Source organism: Physeter macrocephalus, chromosome 19, assembly GCF_002837175.3.
Source record: "Physeter macrocephalus isolate SW-GA chromosome 19, ASM283717v5, whole genome shotgun sequence".
NCBI lineage: Eukaryota > Metazoa > Chordata > Mammalia > Artiodactyla > Physeteridae > Physeter > Physeter macrocephalus.
This window is the reverse complement of record NC_041232.1, coordinates 3227465-3246778: the sequence shown is the minus strand read 5'-3', so window position 1 is coordinate 3246778 and position 19314 is coordinate 3227465. Positions and strand designations below refer to the sequence as shown.

The following is a 19314-nucleotide window of genomic DNA, read 5'->3' as shown; positions in this document are numbered from 1 at the left end:
GAGAGATCTTGCACTAAGAACAATATTAGGGCATCTTGATCACAGACTTCTAACCTCCAGAATGATGGAAAATAAATTTGTCGTCTTTAAGCAACATGTGGGTGGTATTTTTCCATGGCTGCCTGAGCTGACTAAGACAGGAGCTGGGAACACTTGCGTGTACGTGTTTATGGGAGCAGTAGTCCTCATTTCTCTGAAATAAAAGCCCAAGGGTACAATTCCTAGATTGTACAGTAATTGCATGTTTAGTTTCATAGTAGCTGCAAAGCTGTTTTCTAGGGTGGCTGTACCACTTTATAGTCCTACCAGCAACACCTGAGCGACCAGCCCCTCTGCTGCGCAGCCAGCGTTGGTTTTGCCACTGTTGTTTACTTTAGCCCATCTGCTCCATTCTGACTGGTGTGTAGCGGCAACTCTTTAGGGTGTGATTGACATTCCCCTAATGACTCATGGGGACCATCTCCCCATGTGCTCATCTGACCTCTGTACATTCCCGACAAAATGTACATTTCCCAAATTCCACATGGATTTTAGTTGTTTTGTTTATTGATTAGTTTTGACAAATTTTTTAATGTATATACAAGTGTTTTGATGAATATGTGAGTGGAAAGTATTTTCTCCCACTTTACTGGATTTTTCAACTCCATGAAAAGGACTTTTATAGAACAAATGCTTTTCATTTTAATACATTTCAATTTCTCTTCTTCCTTTTACAAATCATGCATGTATTGTCAAGACCAAGAATTCTTGCCTAGGTCTAGATAAGGAAGACATTTTTCCTTCTTTTTTTAAAACATAAACTGAAAAAGAATATGTATGTTGATTTGAATCAGTTTGCTGTGCACCTAAATCTAAAACAACATTGTAAATCAACTATACTTCGAAAAATAAAAATAAAAAAACTTTAAAGAAATATAATAAAACTCTGCCCGAGGTCCATGAGCAGGGTCACTGTGTCTGCCGCTGGAATTGTGGGCTCTCGCAGCAGCACGACCGTGGTCCCCGCAGTGCCAGCTTCCGACACTGTCCCGCCCACCACACGATAACCTCATCCCCAGAGAGGACGCCTGTGTGTCCCCAAGGCCCAGAGGGGAGCCCAGGAGCGGACTGAGAGGTGCGTGCACGAGCTGGGACAGGGGCAGCCTTTCTCACTCAGCACCAGACAGAGCTCTGGGGACCTGGGCTCAGTCCTGGAACTCAGGTCCCAGTTTAACTCTGCCTTGGATCCCAGTTGTTTTCTGCTCAGCAGGGAGCCGGTCACAAGGCCACTGGTGGCAGGAAGGAGATTTGCATGAGGACACCACTTCTGAAGATAAGAGAGGCCCAGAGGCCCCACCCCAGCTGTGAGCTCAGAGGCAGTGCTCGGGGCGTCTCCACCATGGCCTGGACCCCTCTCCTGCTCCCCCTCCTCACTCTCTGCACAGGTGCTGCCCCCAGGCTCAGCCCGAAAAGTGACCAGGGCTCAGCCTGGTCCTGAACTTCAGCTCAGCAGGAGCTGCTGCAGGGGGCAGGAGGATGCAGGGAGGAGACTCTCTTCCTCACCCTCACTCTCCTCTCCTCTCTTGCAGGTTCTGTGGCCTCTTCTGAGCTGACTCAACCACCGGCGGTGTCCGTGGCCTTGAGACAGACGGCCAGGATCACCTGCCAGGGAGACAGCTTAGGAAGCTATTATGCTAGCTGGTACCAGCAGAAACCAGGCCAGGCCCCTGTGCAGGTCATTTATGAGAATAGCAAGAGGCCCTCAGGGATCACTGACCGATTCTCTGGCTCCAAATCAGGCAACACAGCCACCCTGGCCATCAGCGGGGCCCAGGCCGAGGACGAGGCTGACTATTACTCTGGGTCAAGTGGTTATCTTCACAGTGACACAGGCAGATGAGGAAGTGAGACACAAACCCCTTCCCCATCTGGCTCACACTCTCCTCCAGTCCCCAGGGGGACTGTGGACAAACAGTGACAGGTCTGGCCTAGTTCCCCCAGATCTGGGCCTGGACCCCTCCTCATCGGCCTTCTGGCTCACTGCACAGGTGCTGCCCGCAGGGTCACACCCACCCCTGGCCCGGAGCTCGGGGACAGGCCTGGCCCTGACTCTGAGCTCAGCAGGGTGTGGCCGTGGGGACAGGAGACTCCTGGCCCTGCCGCAGGATGGGTGGCTGGAGGGGCTGAAATCTCCCTACTGTGCTCACTGCTGTGTGTGAGCCTCGAGGGGCTGCGCCTGCCAGAGAAAGTGAGGGGGGTTCTCATTTGTTCAGAGGCTCCATCCACCAGCCAGGCCCATGAGCCACTGGGGCTGAGACTGATGGGAGGGGGCTCCCTCGGGCCCCAGAGAATCTTTGGAGCTTAGTCCAGGCCAGGCAGGTGGGGGTCTCTGGGTCTCCAGACCACCTGTCCTTTCCTCTCCTGCAGGCACTGTGCCCTCCTATGAACTGACTCAGTCACCCTCGGTGTCAGTGTCCCTGGGACAGTCGACCAGGATCACGTGTGGGGGGATCAACATTGGAAGTAAAAGTGCTTACTGGTACCAGCAGAAGCCGGGCCAGGCCCCAGTGCTGGTCATCTATCATGATAACGAGAGGCCCTCTGGCATCCCTGACCGGTTCTCAGGATCCAACTCAGGGAACACGGCCATTCTGAGCATCAGCGGGGCCCAGGACCAGGACAAGGGCGAATTTTTTTTCTTTTTTTTTTGCGGTACGCGGTCCTCTCACTGTTGTGGCCTCTCCCGTTGCAGAGCACAGGCTCCGGACGCGCAGGCTCAGCGGCCATGGCTCACGGGCCTAGCCGCTCCGCGGCATGTGGGATCTTCCCAGACCGGGGCACGAACCCGTGTCCCCTGCATCAGCAGAGGGCGACTATTACTGTGCAGTAGCTGATGGCAGTGGGTGCAGCTGGCAGTGACTCACGGTGACACAGGCAGATGGGGAAGTGAGACCCTAACCTCCCTGCCTGGCTCGGCACTCACTCCACCCACCTCGGAGCAGCTGGAGGGCAGGCCCGGAGGCTCAGGTGTCCTCTGTGGTCTCAGGGCCTCTGTTTATCCTGCTGAGAAATGGCGAGTGGGGATTCAGTCCTGAGTTATGGAGACTGTCGTCAGCACCCTTGTGCCAGAGGGTTCCCCTTGGCAGCTGAGTCCTAGGACAGCCATGTCCCCTCTCCAGGCTCAGCTTCTCCACTGGCTTCTCTCAGGAGTGGGGGGAAGATTCCAGACACAGGAAGGAAAGCTTCCGGCCCCTGGTGGCCGCTGGTGGCCCCTGACTCATGGAGGTCATTCTTGTCACTTGTGCTTGATCGTCCTGCACTGAGACCCAGGGCCTCCCTGCAGCACCCTGAGGCGGGCCCTCAACCCCATTGCCCACAAGCCTCTAAGAACTGGGCTTCCCCACGATGCCTGCTCCTTTGTAACTTGACATCTGAAAATTGTCATCAGAATATTGTAAAATGTTCACATCACTCCTTTACATATATTCATCGGAGTCTAAAAATCATCATGATTTGATATCCACTGTCCTTAAAATTCTTCTATAATATCCATCTTTCCTTCTCCTTAGACTTGTTTTCATTCCATATCCCTTACTACATTTGGTCTGCTCATACATTTTCATACCTGAAAATCTCATTCATTATCCTATCATACATATCTGTCATAATAATGTACATCCATTTAAAATTTTTGAATTTGTTTCATTTCCTGTGATTTTAAGTGCTAAAAGGTTTCTCCCACATTGTTATATCCTAATTATTAGCAGCAGAGTTTGATCAAAACAACATAAATGCATTGACATTTTCATAAATAACTATTAACTAGTGTTGATTCGTGGATCCATCAATTAATATAATTTACCTCTAGAATGAAGTAAGTCCAGCATCAAAGCTGTCCTGGCTTGCGTTTCTATATGAAACATGGAGAAACTCTGGTCCATCAATAGGAGTCTTGTAATACAGTGTGATATGAACTCCTTCCTAGTTATATGCCAAAAATCGTTCGTGGTTGATGGTCAAAAATAGTTTCTCTAAATGATTTATCAGCTGACAGCTCCGCTTCATACTCTTGTAATTTTGTGGAAAGCAAAGGATTGGACACCACCCGACCTCAAGAGGACTCGTGTGGGAGGCAGTTCGATGCACCTCCAGACCCCTCAGGGATGAGGGCTCATTGCCTCATATACTGGGAGAGCCTGCAAGCCGGCTCCATCCCAGAGTCAGCTTTTCGGGGAACCACCCTCAGAGAGGTGTCACCCAGCCACTTGTCATTCGTTTTCTCGGGGATAAACACCGAGAAGGCTTGAGCAGAACTTACTAGTTAACCGTATTACTCCTTTACTTAAGAGGCCCCTTGTGTAAGAAGATATAAAGATTGGGGAAAATTTAAATATCTGTCATCTTAGTGCAGCTTTGCCAATACGATATCTTTTGAGAAAAATACTTGCATCTTATCATGTGTTTTGAGGATATGCTTCCTCCAAAACCTGAAGCTGCTGACTTGAATCATTCAATCTATGGAAGAGTCTGACGGAGTGATCTAATTTGCACAGCCGGTCCTCACTGCCAAACGTACTATTCGGACAAAGTTCTGTTAGAAGCCTTCCCACTGTATTTGTCAAAATAAGTAAACGTGTTAGTAGGCATTTTGAGGAACGTCATAAATCACTGAAAATTAAAGGATGTGTCTGGTGAGATCAACGTTAAAATGATGTAGATCGGGCTTCCCTGGTGGCGCAGTGGTTGAGAGTCCGCCTGCCGATGCAGGGGACACGGGTTCGTGCCCCGGTCCGGGAAGATCCCACATGCCGCGGAGCGGCTGGGCCCATGAGCCATGGCCGCTGAGCCTGCGCATCTGGAGCCTGTGCTCCGCAACGGGAGAGGCCACAGCAGTGAGAGGCCCGCGTACCGCAAAAAACAAAACAAAACAAAACCAAAATGATGTAGATCTTCTGCGTTCATTTACCTACATTTATAACTTTTTAAAAACAAGGTAAGTCACAAGGCTATTTGCTGTTATTTAATTAGCAACAGATACTATTGGACACCATGTATAGTGAGAAATAAATGTCAGAGTGTTTAGGTGTTTGGCTTTTAGTAAGAATGAAGTAAGAATCGAATATAAATCACATTAGTCTTGTTAGCCATCAGGACGGAAGCATTTCCTATGAATGGAACAAGGATGTGAGAATGTGTAAGTCTGGACCACCCTCTCAGGGTCCCAGGAGGATTCACCTGGCTGATAGTTGCTGGTGGAACAGTTAAAGGACCAATGGCTGCTACAAAGCCACCACCTGCCAAAGTGGGGTCTCCTCATCATGGGAGTGTACCCCTCCCAGGTGTCAGTCCAAGCCTTTGGAAAGGACCTGGAAAACAGGTTCTGCCCTACAAATATAAACCCACCTGGTCAGGTGGGTCAGGACCTGCTGGGCACTGGCCACGCCCACTCCAGCGCAGGGAAGGGGTGGGCAGACCCTGCAAAAAGCAGTTCCTTGAGCTGGAGGTAACTGGTTTCTCCCAAGTTCCAGACACAGCCAAGACTAGAGTGAGATGAGTAAGACATCCTCCTTGCGTGAGAAATTTAAGGAAGTGCCCCAAAACTCAGTAATCAAGAAAAATAATATTTTGGGAATTCCCTGGAGGTCCAGTGGTTAGGACTCCACGCTTTCACTGACGAGGTCACGGGTTCAATCCCTGGTCGAGGAGCTGAGATTCCGTAAGCCCCATGGCACGGCCAAATTAAAAATAAATAAATAAATAAATAATATTTAATGCAATATTTTTAAAAATTGAAATTAAAGCCCCCCAAAATCCATATGAGTAAAGCACTGAAACAGTAAGTAAAGTGACGATATGACCATGCACTGGTGTGACTCACCTTAAGCAACCCCAGCCCAGGACAAGCCGGGGCTCCAGGAAGATGAAGAACGGAGTCCAGCCCCTGCACCCCTTCCTCCCCCTCACGGGAACCCCCCGACCCCACCCCCAGGTCTCCCGCCTCCCACTTCTGAGAGCCACATTTTCTGGGCGTTGCCTCCCTCGACAGCTGGTTTCTGCTGCCCCCTACCGGGCTTTCCCCCTCGGGCTGCATCCCCGGTGGCTGGACTGGGAGAGTTAGAGGTTAAAGCACGGAAATTTTCCAAAGCCCCTAGTTCCAGGCTGGGCCCCACCCCCATGTCCAAAAAGGCTGGTCCTCCCAGGTCTCCGGCTGGTACTGGTAAGTCCCAGGACACGGTCTTTACACCAAGTAGCTGTGTGTCTTAGGAAAGAAATTCTCCCTCTCTGTGCTTCAGTTTCTTCATCCGTAGAAGGAGCTACCAGGTCGGTGAGTCTGTGACATCTCCAGAAGCAGCAGGATCCTCTCCCCATTTGCTGGAGGAAAGTGCAGGTTGGGGGCTGCACCCCCAGGATCGCCAGAGGAGCTGGGATCTTCAGGGTTCCCCGGGCACCCTTCAGAGGGGGCTCAGGAACCACAGAGCCAGATCCTGATTCCAGAAACTTTGTCATATCTCCAGATGGACATTTTGTCCCCCTCTGCCTCAGACCCTCCAGGCCCCAAGAGTAAAACGCTGAAGATGTTAAGAGAAGGACCAGCCGCTTAAGTTTTGGGGATGGAGGGCAGTGGGGAGCTGGGGAGACCTAGGCCTGGGAGAGAAGACTCCACTGTGACTATAGGCAGGTCTCTGGGGCCTGTGGGATGGAGAATGAGCAAGGGGCTGACCAGGAGGAGGCAGGGGGCGCCCTCTGACATGGGAGCAGGGCAGAAGTGACTGGACATAACAGACCCCTCCGCTCCAGGGGAGATGGGTGGGGGCGGGGCACAGAGGAGCCAGGGACCCTGAGCAGGAGGTCTGTTAAGCAGGACAGCTGGACCCAGACCTCTCTGGCTCAGCCTGAATCCAGCCCTCGGCCATTCTCGGTCCAGGGAGGGGGTGGGGACAGGCCTGGGCAGCCAGAGCTGCAGCTGCACCAGCTGGGAAGGCCCTGCCCACCCCCCAAGGGTCCCCAGGGTCCAGCCAGACCAGGATTTCCGACTGCAGCCACCACAGGAGGATGAGGTCTGCGGTGGCGGCTGCCCAGAGGCCGTGGCAGGTACAGGGTGGAGGATGGGGCACAACTGGAGTCACCGAGTTCAGGGACAGCCCCTTTTTCTCCCCGAAATCTGGGGCTGTCCCCAGTGGGTGGGGGGAACCACAGCTTCTGGGCCCCGGGCAGTGGGTGAGTGTCACACCCACACAGGGGTGCGGGGAGGGAGCAGATTCAGCCTGGACTCTGGGGCAGGGGCAACGCAGCCCCCAAGGTGCAAGGGGCCCAGGTCCCAGGCTGGAGTGGGCCAAGCACCACAATGGGGAGAAGCTGGTCTGGATCAGGGCCTCCCAGGGGCGTTACACCCACACAGGGGTGCTGCGAGGGAGCAGCTTCAGCCTGGACCCTGGCAGGAACCCCACCCCAGGCCCCAAGGTACAAGGAACCCAGGTATGAGGCTGGAGTGGGCCAAGCACCACAATGGGGAGAAGCTGGACTGGATCAGGGCCTCCCAGGGGCTCCCCCATATCCTGCATGTTGGCTGGTAGGGCGCCCACACCCCGTTACCATTCAATGCCTGGCCCATGTCCAAGGCCAGGGATCTGTGTGTGTGTGCTGTGTAGTCCAGCCCTCAGCACCGGGCCCGGCAGCCTGGGGTTCCTCCAAAGCTGCTCTATGAGTTTGGTCAAACTGTGAGGTTTTGATCACCGTCATCACCTTCGTTCCCTCCTTCCCCCATCACAACCGTCATTATCAAGAGCTGTGGAGGGTCTGGATTTGTTCCTGCCCGCAAGCTAAAAAGTGAGCCTGCCGCAGTTGCACAGATGCCGGCGGACACAAGATGGAGACAAAAAGGCCAGCTTGTTACTCCCAGCAAGAGAGGCAGCCGGCATATCAGCATCGTCCTGCACTGGTTCTCTGAGCCCCACAGGGTGATGCAAAGGGGCCAGGAGACATCTGCACATCCAAGCTGGGGACCCCAAATCTTTTCTGCCGGACAGTAAGCATGTTTTGCTCCAGAGGGAGACGCTATCTCTACGCTCCAGGGTCATTCATTACACAAACATCCTCGAAAAGATGATCCAAAACAAAGGCAATCCGTTCCTTTGCTCGTGAGACGTGCAGAAATACAGAGATCCATAGACATTGTCTCCCAGGGACCCTTATCTATGTGAAGAAAATGAAGTCCCAGGTTGTGTGCCTCTTAGCGCATCCCATGGAACAGGCTGGACTGATTTTCACCAAATGTAGCAGGAAAGTTAAGGAGCATCGGCCTCAAAACACAGGCCAGACACCTCTGAAAGGGCCCTCCCGGGAAAGTCACTTTGGGGTCCATCCCTGGGAGGCCTCTTTCAGATTTGCTGAAACAGAAGATTGGGAGGGCTGCAGAGCTGGACTTAAGTTGACATAGGTATTAGAGCTCCTGTGACCAGAGAGCAACTGGAAAGCCAGAGGGTAGGTGCTGGCTGTGACAAGTGGGAACTTGCAACCTGCCGCTTGGAGTTCTTCCTATATCCGGCAGCCTGACAGTGCCGGGACCTAGAGGGAGGGGCACGCCCTGGAGCTGGGTGAGGGCCAGGCCTCTTGACGGTGTGGCATCAGGAAAGTACGGAATCTGCTTGAACATCAATTTCTTCATCTTCAAACAGGGGAGAAAAAAAAAAAATCTCAGCTCAGCAGAGAGCCGGCCCGGTTGTCAGCACTGGATAAACAGCATCCCTCTCATCACTGTATTGTGTGTTATCTTCCTGGGCTTCAAAACGGACCCCAACCTAAGCAGACATGTGATCACACTGATCCTCAAGGCCTTCCTATGGCAAAGGAACTTCCCCCATTTTACAGATAAGGAAACTGAGGCCCAGAGGGGACCTCGGTCTGGATGGTGTCAACATTCATGACTTGACGTTTCTCCTTGAACGAGGGGTATAGAATCTCTCCCGCAGGGCCCTTGCCTGGCTGAGAAGCTGAGTGAGGAGTTGACTAGGGACACTAGCCAGACTTGGCCAAACCAACCAAGGAAGGGCCATCTTGACTGGCCGGAGTGAAGGCTGCAGGGACCAAGCCGGAGGACTGGTCAGAAGAGAAGCCCCAGGCCACTGCACTCAGGCCTCACTGACTCTTATTCCACGGGCACTCGGCTGCCCTCCCCGGACCCTCCAGGCCCCAGGGAGATGCTCCACAGCCCGGGGACGCAGTTGCAGAACAGCGAAGGAGAACAGGGCGGGTGTGCCCGACCCAGGGACCCAGGGGTGGGGCTGGTGGGCGGGCTTTGTGTGAAGCCCTTGATCCCTGGATCCTGACCACAGCAGAGCAGTTAGCAAAGGCCCCCCTGGGAGAGGCCCCCAGGAGTAACAGCCATGGATCCTGAAGGGGGCCGGGTGCTGGGGGCAGGGACAGAAAAGGCCCAGGCAGAGGACAGGGCCACGTGGGCCAGGATGCACTGGGATGGCCACTGCCAGCGAGGGGAACTGGGGGCACCTGCCGATCCCCCTCCAGGGAGCCCACACCAGCAGGTCAGCCGAGGTGCCTTTGACCCTGAGGGCACATGAGGCCCAGGTCAGGCCAGGTGGGCCCATGAGGACCCCAGGGGTCAGAGCTCTGTCCCCAGGCAGCCCTGGTCTCTAATAGTACTGGGGCCGGCCATGGGCACCCATGGCCTGCTGCCCCCGATGGCAGCATGGCCCCCCACATGGAAGCCCCGGCAGGAAGAATCCCATCCAGCCTGCGGAGACTGTGGGACAGGTAAGAGGCCGAGGGAGTTGTGGTACAGGGGGACTGGAGGTCCCTTTGACGGGGCGCAGGAGTGAATGACTATAGAGGAGAGGGGCAAGAAGGGAGAATCATCCGTAAAGAAGGGGCCTGAGCAGACAGTGGCTTTATTTAAAGTGTTGACATTTTGTCTAGTGTGGATTTGTTTGTATTGATTTTTCTTCCTTAATATTGTATTAAAGTATTATTTATCTCAATGACTGGATTTTTTTTTTTTAGATGTTGGGGGTAGGAGTTTATTATTAATTTTTATTTTATTTATTATTTTTGCTGTGTTGGGTCTTCGTTTCTGTGTGAGGGCTTTCTCCAGTTGTGGCAAGCGGGGGCCTCTCTTCATCGCGGAGCGCGGGCCTCTCACTATTGCGGCCTCTCTTGTTGCGGAGCACAGGCCCCAGACGCGCAGGCTCAGGAGTTGTGGCTCACGGGCCTAGTTGCTCCGCGGCATGTGGGATCTTCCCAGACCAAGGCTCGAACCCATGTCCCCTGCATTAGCAGGCAGATTCTCAAACACTGCGCCACCAGGGAAGCCCAATGACTGGGTTTTTTTGGTGCCCCTTAAGTTTTGTGCCCAAGACTGGTGCCTCACTTGCCTCTCCCTGGACCTCTGAGCAGGGAAGAAACAGGGCGGCAGGGGCAGGACGTACCCAGAAGGCACTAATCACTTTAGGGCAGCAGCCCCACAAGGCAGGTCCTGCCGTCATCCCCATCTTACAGACAGGGATAGAGGTCCAGAAAGGTGAGGCAAACTGCCCAAGTTCACACAGCACATGGGCACGGTCCCAGGACTGTAGAAATCCCAGGACTGAACAGGCACCAGCATGTCCTGTGTTTTAAGAAAATGGTGCAAGAGAAGGGGCAGTTTACAAGGCATCCCGAGAAGGAAGCAAGGGTTTGGCTTGGTGTCCCCCAAGGAGTCCAACTCCTCAACTAAACTCCTGAGTGTTTAACTGGGGCCAAGCCTGAACCAAGCGGGGTCATGTCCAGGCATAGGGCAGACCCATGGGCCATTTTAGGAGCAGTAAGATGGGAGGGGGGGTGCCCGAGCCGGTCTTACAGATCCAGGATGCTGACACGTGACGGGGCGCTCCAGGCAGAGGGAATGGTGGGGGGTCCGAGGAGGAGAGTGAGGTGGCACAGGCCCGCAGGGAGCTTCTGGAGCCGGAGAGAGCGGGGTGCAGACTGCCGGGGTCTTGTACACCTCATCTTTTATCCTGGGGTCCAGGAGGAGTCACTGAAAGATTTAAGCGGGGAGCTGTCAGAGTCAGGTTCGTGTTTTGAAAAAATGGCTCCAGATCAGAGACCAGTGTGAGGCCAGATTAGAGGATGGAGAAGGGGCAGTGGAAAGGCGATGGGGAGGGGGTGTTGGTCCATGGCGACCAGGTACCAATATCTCCTATGGAATTGGCAAGTGAATTTATTTATTTATTTATTTATTTATTTTATTTTTATTTTTTTTTCGGTACGCGGGCCTCTCACTGCTGTGGCCTCTCCCGTTGCAGAGCACAGGCTCCGGACGTGCAGGCTCAGCCGCCATGGCTCACGGGCCCAGCCGCTCCGCGGCATGTGGGATCTTCCCGGACCGGGGCACGAACCCGTGTCCCCTGCATCGGCAGGCGGATTCTCAACCACTGCGCCACCAGGGAAGCCCGGCAAGTGAATTTAAAGTGACATTATCATGATGGGGAGGAACGGGCACAGCCATGAACTGTCTATAAAAGACTAAAATGTACACCCTTTTTAGCAATATGCAGTGAGTCATAAAGGAAAGCGTATTTCTTTAAATTGTGTAATTCCACTTCTAGGGATTCATCCTGAGCAGAGGGTGGGGAGAAACAACCAAAGATGTAACCAAAGGTTTACAAGCAAGAAACTCAACATTATTAATGATGGGAGAAAACTGGAAATAACCTAAATATCCAGCAGAAAGTGTGTGACAAAATACAGCATGGAATATCCATCATAAGGAATCTTACACAAACCTCCAAAATTGTATTTCTGAAATTGGGTTTTTAAAGTATGTGTGCATTTTCAAAAGCCTGTCAAAAATGTAGAAAAATGTCAATGGTGTGTCTCTGGCAGGTGGGATTTCATCTAGTTTCAATTTTTACTTTACAATTTTCTGTAGTTATGAAAATGTTCACAAGAAGATATATTTCATTTTTATCTTCTAAAATAATTTTTAATACCAGAGTAATATGTATTTTAAAAAACGATTAAGCACAGAGGTACATTAGCCTGCAACTAGCTTTTTCAACAGTCTGTTGAGATTTTCTGTATCAGCCCATATGTATCCCCCATGTTCTCCACACAGCTTTGTAAGACTTCAAAGTTTGGATGAAGCAGCATGTCTTTAATGATTCCCCTGTTAATGGACATTTAGGTCGTTTCCACTTAAAAATGTAAATTACAAGAGATGCTACATGGAAACCCCCACGTGTATAGCTGTGTACCCATACTAAGTACACTGTGTATCTCCACGGGATAGATGCCTAAAAGTGGGATTGCTGGATCAGAGAGAACAGGCTTTGAAATTTTCATAGGAGATGCCAGTGGTCCTCCCAAAAGGCTGTTCCAACTTACTCTCACCACAGTGAATGACAGTGCCTTTCCCTCTCCATTGTTGCCAATAATGTGACAGGGTGGATCTTTTTTTATTTTGCGTGTCTGATGAGCAAAAATGAGAACAAAAGTTTCTTGTTTGTTTATTTGATCTTTGGTGAAACTTATTTTTCTTTCATATTTTTATTGACTGATTTAATTTCTTCTGTGAATTTACCAGTCATATTTTTGCCTGGTTTATTTTTCGTTTGTTTGGTTTTATTTTCTTAAAGATCTATAAGAAACTCTCCATCTATTTGGGATAGTAACCCCTTATTAAGTATGTACATTGTAAATATTTTTCTCTGATCTGTTTTACACCTTTTGTTTGTGGGGTCTTTCACCATAAAACCTTTTTAATTTTTACATGTCAGATTGGTGGTTTTTCTTTACAGTGTCTGTGATCTGTGGCAAACATAGGGAAGGCATATTCATTTCTATTTTTTTTCTATTTTATTCAGGTACTTTCATTGTTTTGGTGTTTGTTTTTACTTCACCTGGAGTTTATTTTTGTGTAGGTAGGAATATAACCTTATATTTTTTCCAAATGGAGAGCCAATCATCATGTATTTGTTGAATACAAATATAGCTTTTATCCAATACTGAATTCTGGATTTATCACATCCTCTCTGTGGTTCTGTTGATCTAATGATCAATTCCCACATCCTTTCTACCCTGTTTTAATTATTGTAGCTTTACAATGTGTTTCGGTACCTGGTAGAGAACAACCCCATTGTTATTATTCTCATTCAGAATATTTGTGTCTATTCTCCATCATTATTCTTACTGTTAGACTTTAGAATTGGTTCACTAATTTTCAAAAATTATTCCTTTGATGTTGTGCTTGTAATTTCATGAAGTATATGGATTCATTTGAGGGGAATTGACGTCTTTGCTTTTGTGTCCATTAGTCAAGTTGTGTTATATTTTATCCATGCAAATCTTGCACATTTCGTGTTAAGTTTATTCCTAGGGCTTTTAATATAATTTTTTTGAGGTTGTCAGTGTTTCCCAAATTTCATCTCCTCAATAGTTACCTATTGCTCTTGTGTTCAATCATTAGGGTTAACTCTTGTATTAGTTCTAATATTCCTTCAGCTGATTGTCTTGGGTTTTGTTTTGTTTGTTTTCTTTTTTTTTTGAAGTAAACTAGCCCATCATCTGCAAAGAACAATTTGATCTCATTTTTCCTAACACACTCTTTCCCCCATCTCATCTCACTTCATTGGCTCGAATCTGTAGAATACGTTGAATAATAAAAGTAAGAGTGGGAACCCTGACCTTTAAGATGGTTTTACCTTTAAATGTGAAGATTGCTATAAGTTTCAGGAGATACTCTTTATCAAGTTGAGGATGTTTCCTTAGATAATACAAATAAAAGGCTGGATATTTACTTTCCTTAATCAGAAATAAGTGTTGAATTTATATTGCTGTTCTGTTAAATTTTGTTTCAAAAATCTTATGTGCACACCTTAAACACAACCATGACCAAATAGTTCCACCGCTGAATTAAAAAAATTCTTGTCCCAATGCAAAGGGTTACCTTCTGACTTAGATAAACTTCATTGGGAGATACAATCAGATTTGGCAAAGCTTGAGGATTCTTGTCATCATAAACTCTTAGGGTGAGATTTGGGTGTTTTTTCTTTTTCTGAGTATTTTAAGGGTATTTTGTGTTGTAGTAGGATGCCTAGAACACAGAGGGTGATTCAATGAGGGGAAAGCATTCTGGGATGACTCCAGGCCTCTGGCTTGAGGAGAAATCTACTGAAGTGAGAACAATGAGGGGCGGCAAGTTTGCAGGGAACTGTGAGGAGTTTAGATGGGGGATGTTGAGTTTGAGGTATCTGTAGGGCATTCAAGCAGAGATGCATTCAGGAGGCAGAATGTGCATAAATCTAGAGCCAGAAAGAGAGGTCAGGACTGGAAATAGGGATGCAAGACCCCTGAGAAGTTGTCAGAGTGCACAATGTGGGTCAGAGGCAGAGAGAATGGGAAAACACAGGGGACTGGGAAGGGACCTCAGACTTGACCAGGATGGGGACCCTGTTGGCCTTGACCTGAGAAGTTTCAGGGAGAGATGGGGGTGAGAGGAAGAGGGCTCCCCATACCATGTCCCAGCTTGTGAAACAGTGCCTGGCAGACAGGTGCTTGGGGACCATTGTTGGACAGATGGACAAATGATGGATGGATGATGGATACATGGATGGATGGATGATGGATGGACAAACAGATGGACAGAAAGACAATGATCTGAGAGAGCAGAGAAGGCTTCATGAAAGAGGAGGAACTGAACTGCGTCTCAATGTGTGGAAACAACAGGGCAGGGGGTCCCCACATGGGGGTCCCCCAGGAATGACCTGGTGTCCACAGGCCCAGGGAGGAAGCTACCTGGCTGGACTGTGGGAAATTATGGGGAAGGAACACCCAGAAGCCCTAAAATGAGGCCAGGAGAGGTCAGGCAGGTCCAAGCCAGCTCAGGACTCACTTTGCCACACCACATGGCCATCCGAGGGGACTCGGTACTCAGCGGCACCATCAGCACTGAGGATTCAGCGGCCACCAAGACAGCCTCAGAGTTGGGGGGACACACTGAGTGACAAGGTGTGAGTGGCTCCTTCCTCAGACAGGGGGCTGGGCATGGGCACACCCAGGGGTGCCCACCCCCAAGCCCAAGGACACAGCCCCACCTGCTGCAACTCTGAGCCCGTCACACCCAGCAGTTCCCTGCTCCATCCTGGCCCCCGGGGGACAGGCCCCAGGTGCTGGCCCGGCGGGTTTTGGTCTGAGTCTCAGTCACCGTGGTACGTCTTCGGCGGCGGGACCCATCTCACCGTCCTAGGTAAGTGGCTCTCACGTCTTTCCCAGTCTGTCCCACCCTCTGCTGTCGCGGGAAAGTCACTTTTTTCTCTCTGGGGGCTGCTTCCCCTCTGCCCTCCCAGCCTAAGGACCGACGCCCACCTTTCTCCTTGGGGCCTGGGGAGGCAGGTTGGTCTTGGGGTAACTGGCAAGAAAGACTCCAACAGCAGGAGCAGCCACCTCCAGAGTCCAATGGTTGGACATGGCCCATCCAGGGGCCTGGGCTGGGGTTTGGTCCAGGAATGGGGGCTTCTTCCCCTCTTCCAGGGCAGACACTGGCATAGGGACCAGAGGCTTGTTCTGACAAGGGGCACTGGGGTGGCCTTGGAGACAGTCTTCAAGCCCCAGGGTCTGGGCTGAGGGCCACAAGGGAGGTCGGGGACATAGCAGGAGCTATGACCCAGCCTCCAGGGACACAGAGGAGCAGCCCGAGGGAGGCCCATGGAGGGCAGAGAGATGGGTCCCACTCACTCTGGGCTGAGGCTCTCTGGGCCCCGGCTGGGCTGTGAGGACACAGGGACATGGGACACAGGTGAGATGGGACAAGGTGACCAGAGGCTCCCAGGATGGTGTTCAGAAAGAAGCAGGTCCCGTAGGGCAGAGACTTCTCCGTCCCGGGAGCCCTGACCCCCTGGGGCCCAGGGATCACACCTGTCCAAGTGTCGGCCTCCACCTGCCTCAAAGTTTGCATTAGACTCAGGAGATCACGAACAGGGGCTAAGAGCTCACAGCTGCCACATAAAATCAGAGTCGTCAGAGGTGCTGCATGCGGGCAGCTGTGCCGTCCTCTGGGGGAGCAGCTCCAAGAAGACAGCCAAGGCGAGGGGCCTTGCAATTAGGGCAGAGGGACGGGGAGATGGGCAGGACCTCGGAGGAGCCCCCTGGGCTTTGGTGAGGCAGACCCAGCCCTTGCCGGAACGGCTGAGGCCAGGCTGGGGCAGAGCCAGTGCCCGGCAAGGAGAGGAGGCTCCAGGTCCCGCTGTGCACATGGCTCTCCTTCGGGGCCTCTCCATACACAGTCAGGATCCTGGCGGGTGGGGTGGGGGACCCCGGTTCACAGAGGAGGCATCTGGGCTCCTGAAGGATGAAGCCATGTGGGGGCCTGAGGCTGGGCTGAGGGCTCAGGAGGTCGGGGACAGATTCCAAAGTCAGACTCCAGGTAACAGGAGGAGGGAGGAGAGTGCCCGGGTTACACACAGGGACACTGAGGCTGCAGATGGAATGGTTTGGCCGGGTGACCTGGGAGGGTGACATGGAAGAGTTTCTGAGGATCCCCCGACAGAAAGTGAGCAACCCCAGCCATGGCTGCCTGACCTCAGGGGAGCAAGGGCCCGCCTGGGATCCATGCACTGGACTTAGGGCACCTGTGCCCGCTTCTCCTGACGTCAGGGGCTCCCGCGATGGACGCTGCCCCAGTGACCTCCCGTCTCTCCCCCACTTTGCAGGTCAGCCCAAGTCCGCGCCCTCAGTCACTCTGTTCGCGCCCTCCAAGGAGGAGCTCGGCGTCAACAAGGCCACCCTGGTGTGTCTCATCAATGACTTCTACCCGGGCAGCGTGAAGGTGGCCTGGAAGGCAGGAAGCACCACCATCACCAAGGGGGTGGAGACCGCCCAGCCCTCGAAACAGAGCAACGGCAAGTATGCGGCCAGCAGCTACCTGGCCATGACGGGCACCGAGTGGAAATCTTACGAGAGTGTCAGCTGCCTGGTCATCAGTCACTCTGTTCGCGCCCTCCACTGAGGAGCTCAGCGCCGACAAGGCCACCCTGGTGTGTCTCATCAATGACTTCTACCTGGGCAGCGTGAAGGTGGCCTGGAAGGCAAGCAGCACCGCCATCACCAAGGGCGTGGAGACCACGCAGCCCTCGAAACAGAGCAATGGCAATCCCCTGACAGAAGGTGAGCGACCCCAGCCATGGCTGCCTGACCTCAGGGGAGCAAGGGCCCGCCTGGGATCCATGCACTGGACTTTGGGCACCTGTGCCCGCTTCTCCTGAGGTCCGGGGCTCCCGCGATGGACGCTGCCCCAGTGACCTCCCGTCTCTCCCCCACTTTGCAGGTCAGCCCAAGTCCGCACCCTCAGTCACTCTGTTCGCGCCCTCCACTGAGGAGCTCAGCACCGACAAGGCCACCCTGGTGTGTCTCATCAATGACTTCTACCCGGGCAGCGTGAAGGTGGCCTGGAAGGCAGACAGCACCACCATCACCAAGGGCGTGGAGACCGCCCAGCCCTCGAAACAGAGCAACGGCAAGTATGCGGCCAGCAGCTACCTGGCCATGACGGGCACCGAGTGGAAATCTTACGAGAGTGTCAGCTGTCTGGTCACGCACGAGGGGAGCACCAAGGAGAAGACAGTGTCGCCCACCGAGTGCCCTTAGGTCCTGGTCCCCCGACCCTCAGGGGACTGGAGCCACAGGACCCCTGGAGGGTCTACCCACCCACCCTGGTCCCCCCAGCCCTTCCTCCTGCACCCAATCAACTCTCAATAAAATGTCCTCATTGTCATTCAGAAATTGTGCTCTCTGCTCACTTTTCTTTCTACATTTGCTGTCCTGAACGCAACCAACCTCACACGTGAAGAAAATCCTCTTACCCTTTTGGAAAACAAGTTAGAGAGTGGAGTATTGGGGCTTTTGCAAGGGATGTTTTCACTGTCACCCGGCGAATCCCCCAGAGAACATTCGAGAGCAGGGAATCGGGCAGCTGCAGGAGTGGAAGTCTGTCCACCCTCCCCACCGGCTTCCATGCTTCCTCCTCTGTGTGGACCATGTCCACATCTGAATGTCCTGGTCACACACTGTTTGGCTGCCAGGGCCCCCAGGACAATACCTCAGCTCCCTTCCCTGGAATCCTCAGCATCACATCTGGATGGTGTTCCCCCTCAGGAGTCTGTCGGTCCTGTATATGATGAGCCACCGATTCCATGTGTCCTTTTGCTCAAAACCCACCCTGGTAATTCCCCATGACCTCATCCTAGAGTGTCCCCCTCCTCAGGGGCCCTCTTGCTCCCACCTCCCTAGGGAAATGGCCCTGCGCCCCTCCCCCAGGCTTTCCTGTCACACTCTCCCTGACCCTGCTCACTCATCCCACACTCCCCCTAGATAGCCCTCCTTCCACTTGTGTCAGGAGGGTCCCAGCTGCCTTCAGGGCCCTGGGGCTGAGGCCAGCCTTTCTCTCTCTGACCCCTTAGAAGTCAGCCCACCACTGCCTCCACCACAAGTGCCTCCTGACCAAGTGTCCATGGTGGACGATCGGCCCCTTGAGCTCGAGGTCCAGAATCAGGCTCTGGGAAGGTGCCGTAGGTTCATCTGTGAACTGATGCACTTCCTTAGGAGCTCAGAATGGGATCTGAGATCATCACAGACGACTGTCCTAAGTGCTAACGTAGGATCTCATAGCTACACCTTTAGATGCACACACACACACGCACACACACAGGCAAGTTACTAAAAACATGGCCATGTTGGACATGCCTCTAGGACGAGTAGAGCCTCAAGAATGTCCCGGGCCTCAATCTGCAGAGGGCACATCTCCATCGCCTCCGGGCTGTAAACAGGTTACTCTTTCTCCCACCACACCACCCAAAGTTGCTCTCCAGGTGCCACTGCCTCCTCCAAGAAAAGAAGTTCCCTGGGATGTGATGTGACACCCAGACGTCTCTCCTGCACCTCCCATGACTGGGGATGGACGGAGCTCGGCTTCCCAGGGGTGAAGTTGCTGGTGGGGTGGGGTCCCCCCCTCATCCTCCCCGAGGCCAGACCAGCCCCCGTGACAAGGAGGGTGGCCCTGGGGCCTCTGTGCAGCTGCAGGTGGGCCTGGGCAGGGGGTGGAAGGGGTGTCAGGAGAGTTTATGTTCGAGGCTGTGTCACTGTGTGCTGTGCTCGGCGGAGGGACCAAGCTGACCGTCCTGGGTGAGTCTCCCTCTTCCCCTCCTCTTCGGGGTCCACATGAAATTTGGGCAGATTTTCTTGTCTTTTCCCTCCTGTCTGGGGCTGGGATCTCACTCTCTGGAGCCTGTCACCATCAGCCTTCTAGGCTGTCCTTCACCCCCAAGCCTGTCGTTCTTCACAGAAACTGGTGGG

At 52.5% G+C, this 19314-nt stretch overlaps 1 protein-coding gene across 1 annotated transcript; it reads left to right on the top strand.

The window, feature by feature from the left end:
- The first annotated feature begins 1378 nt into the window (after window positions 1-1378).
- Window positions 1379-17739, top strand: LOC102976708 (immunoglobulin lambda-1 light chain-like). The gene is made up of 5 exons (XM_055080357.1): window positions 1379-1424; window positions 1569-1847; window positions 2605-2627; window positions 15181-15214; window positions 17291-17739. The coding sequence occupies exons 1-5, from the start codon at window positions 1379-1381 to the stop codon at window positions 17608-17610; spliced, it is 702 nt and encodes a 233-aa protein (XP_054936332.1). The 3' UTR covers window positions 17611-17739.
- The last annotated feature ends 1575 nt before the right edge of the window (window positions 17740-19314 follow it).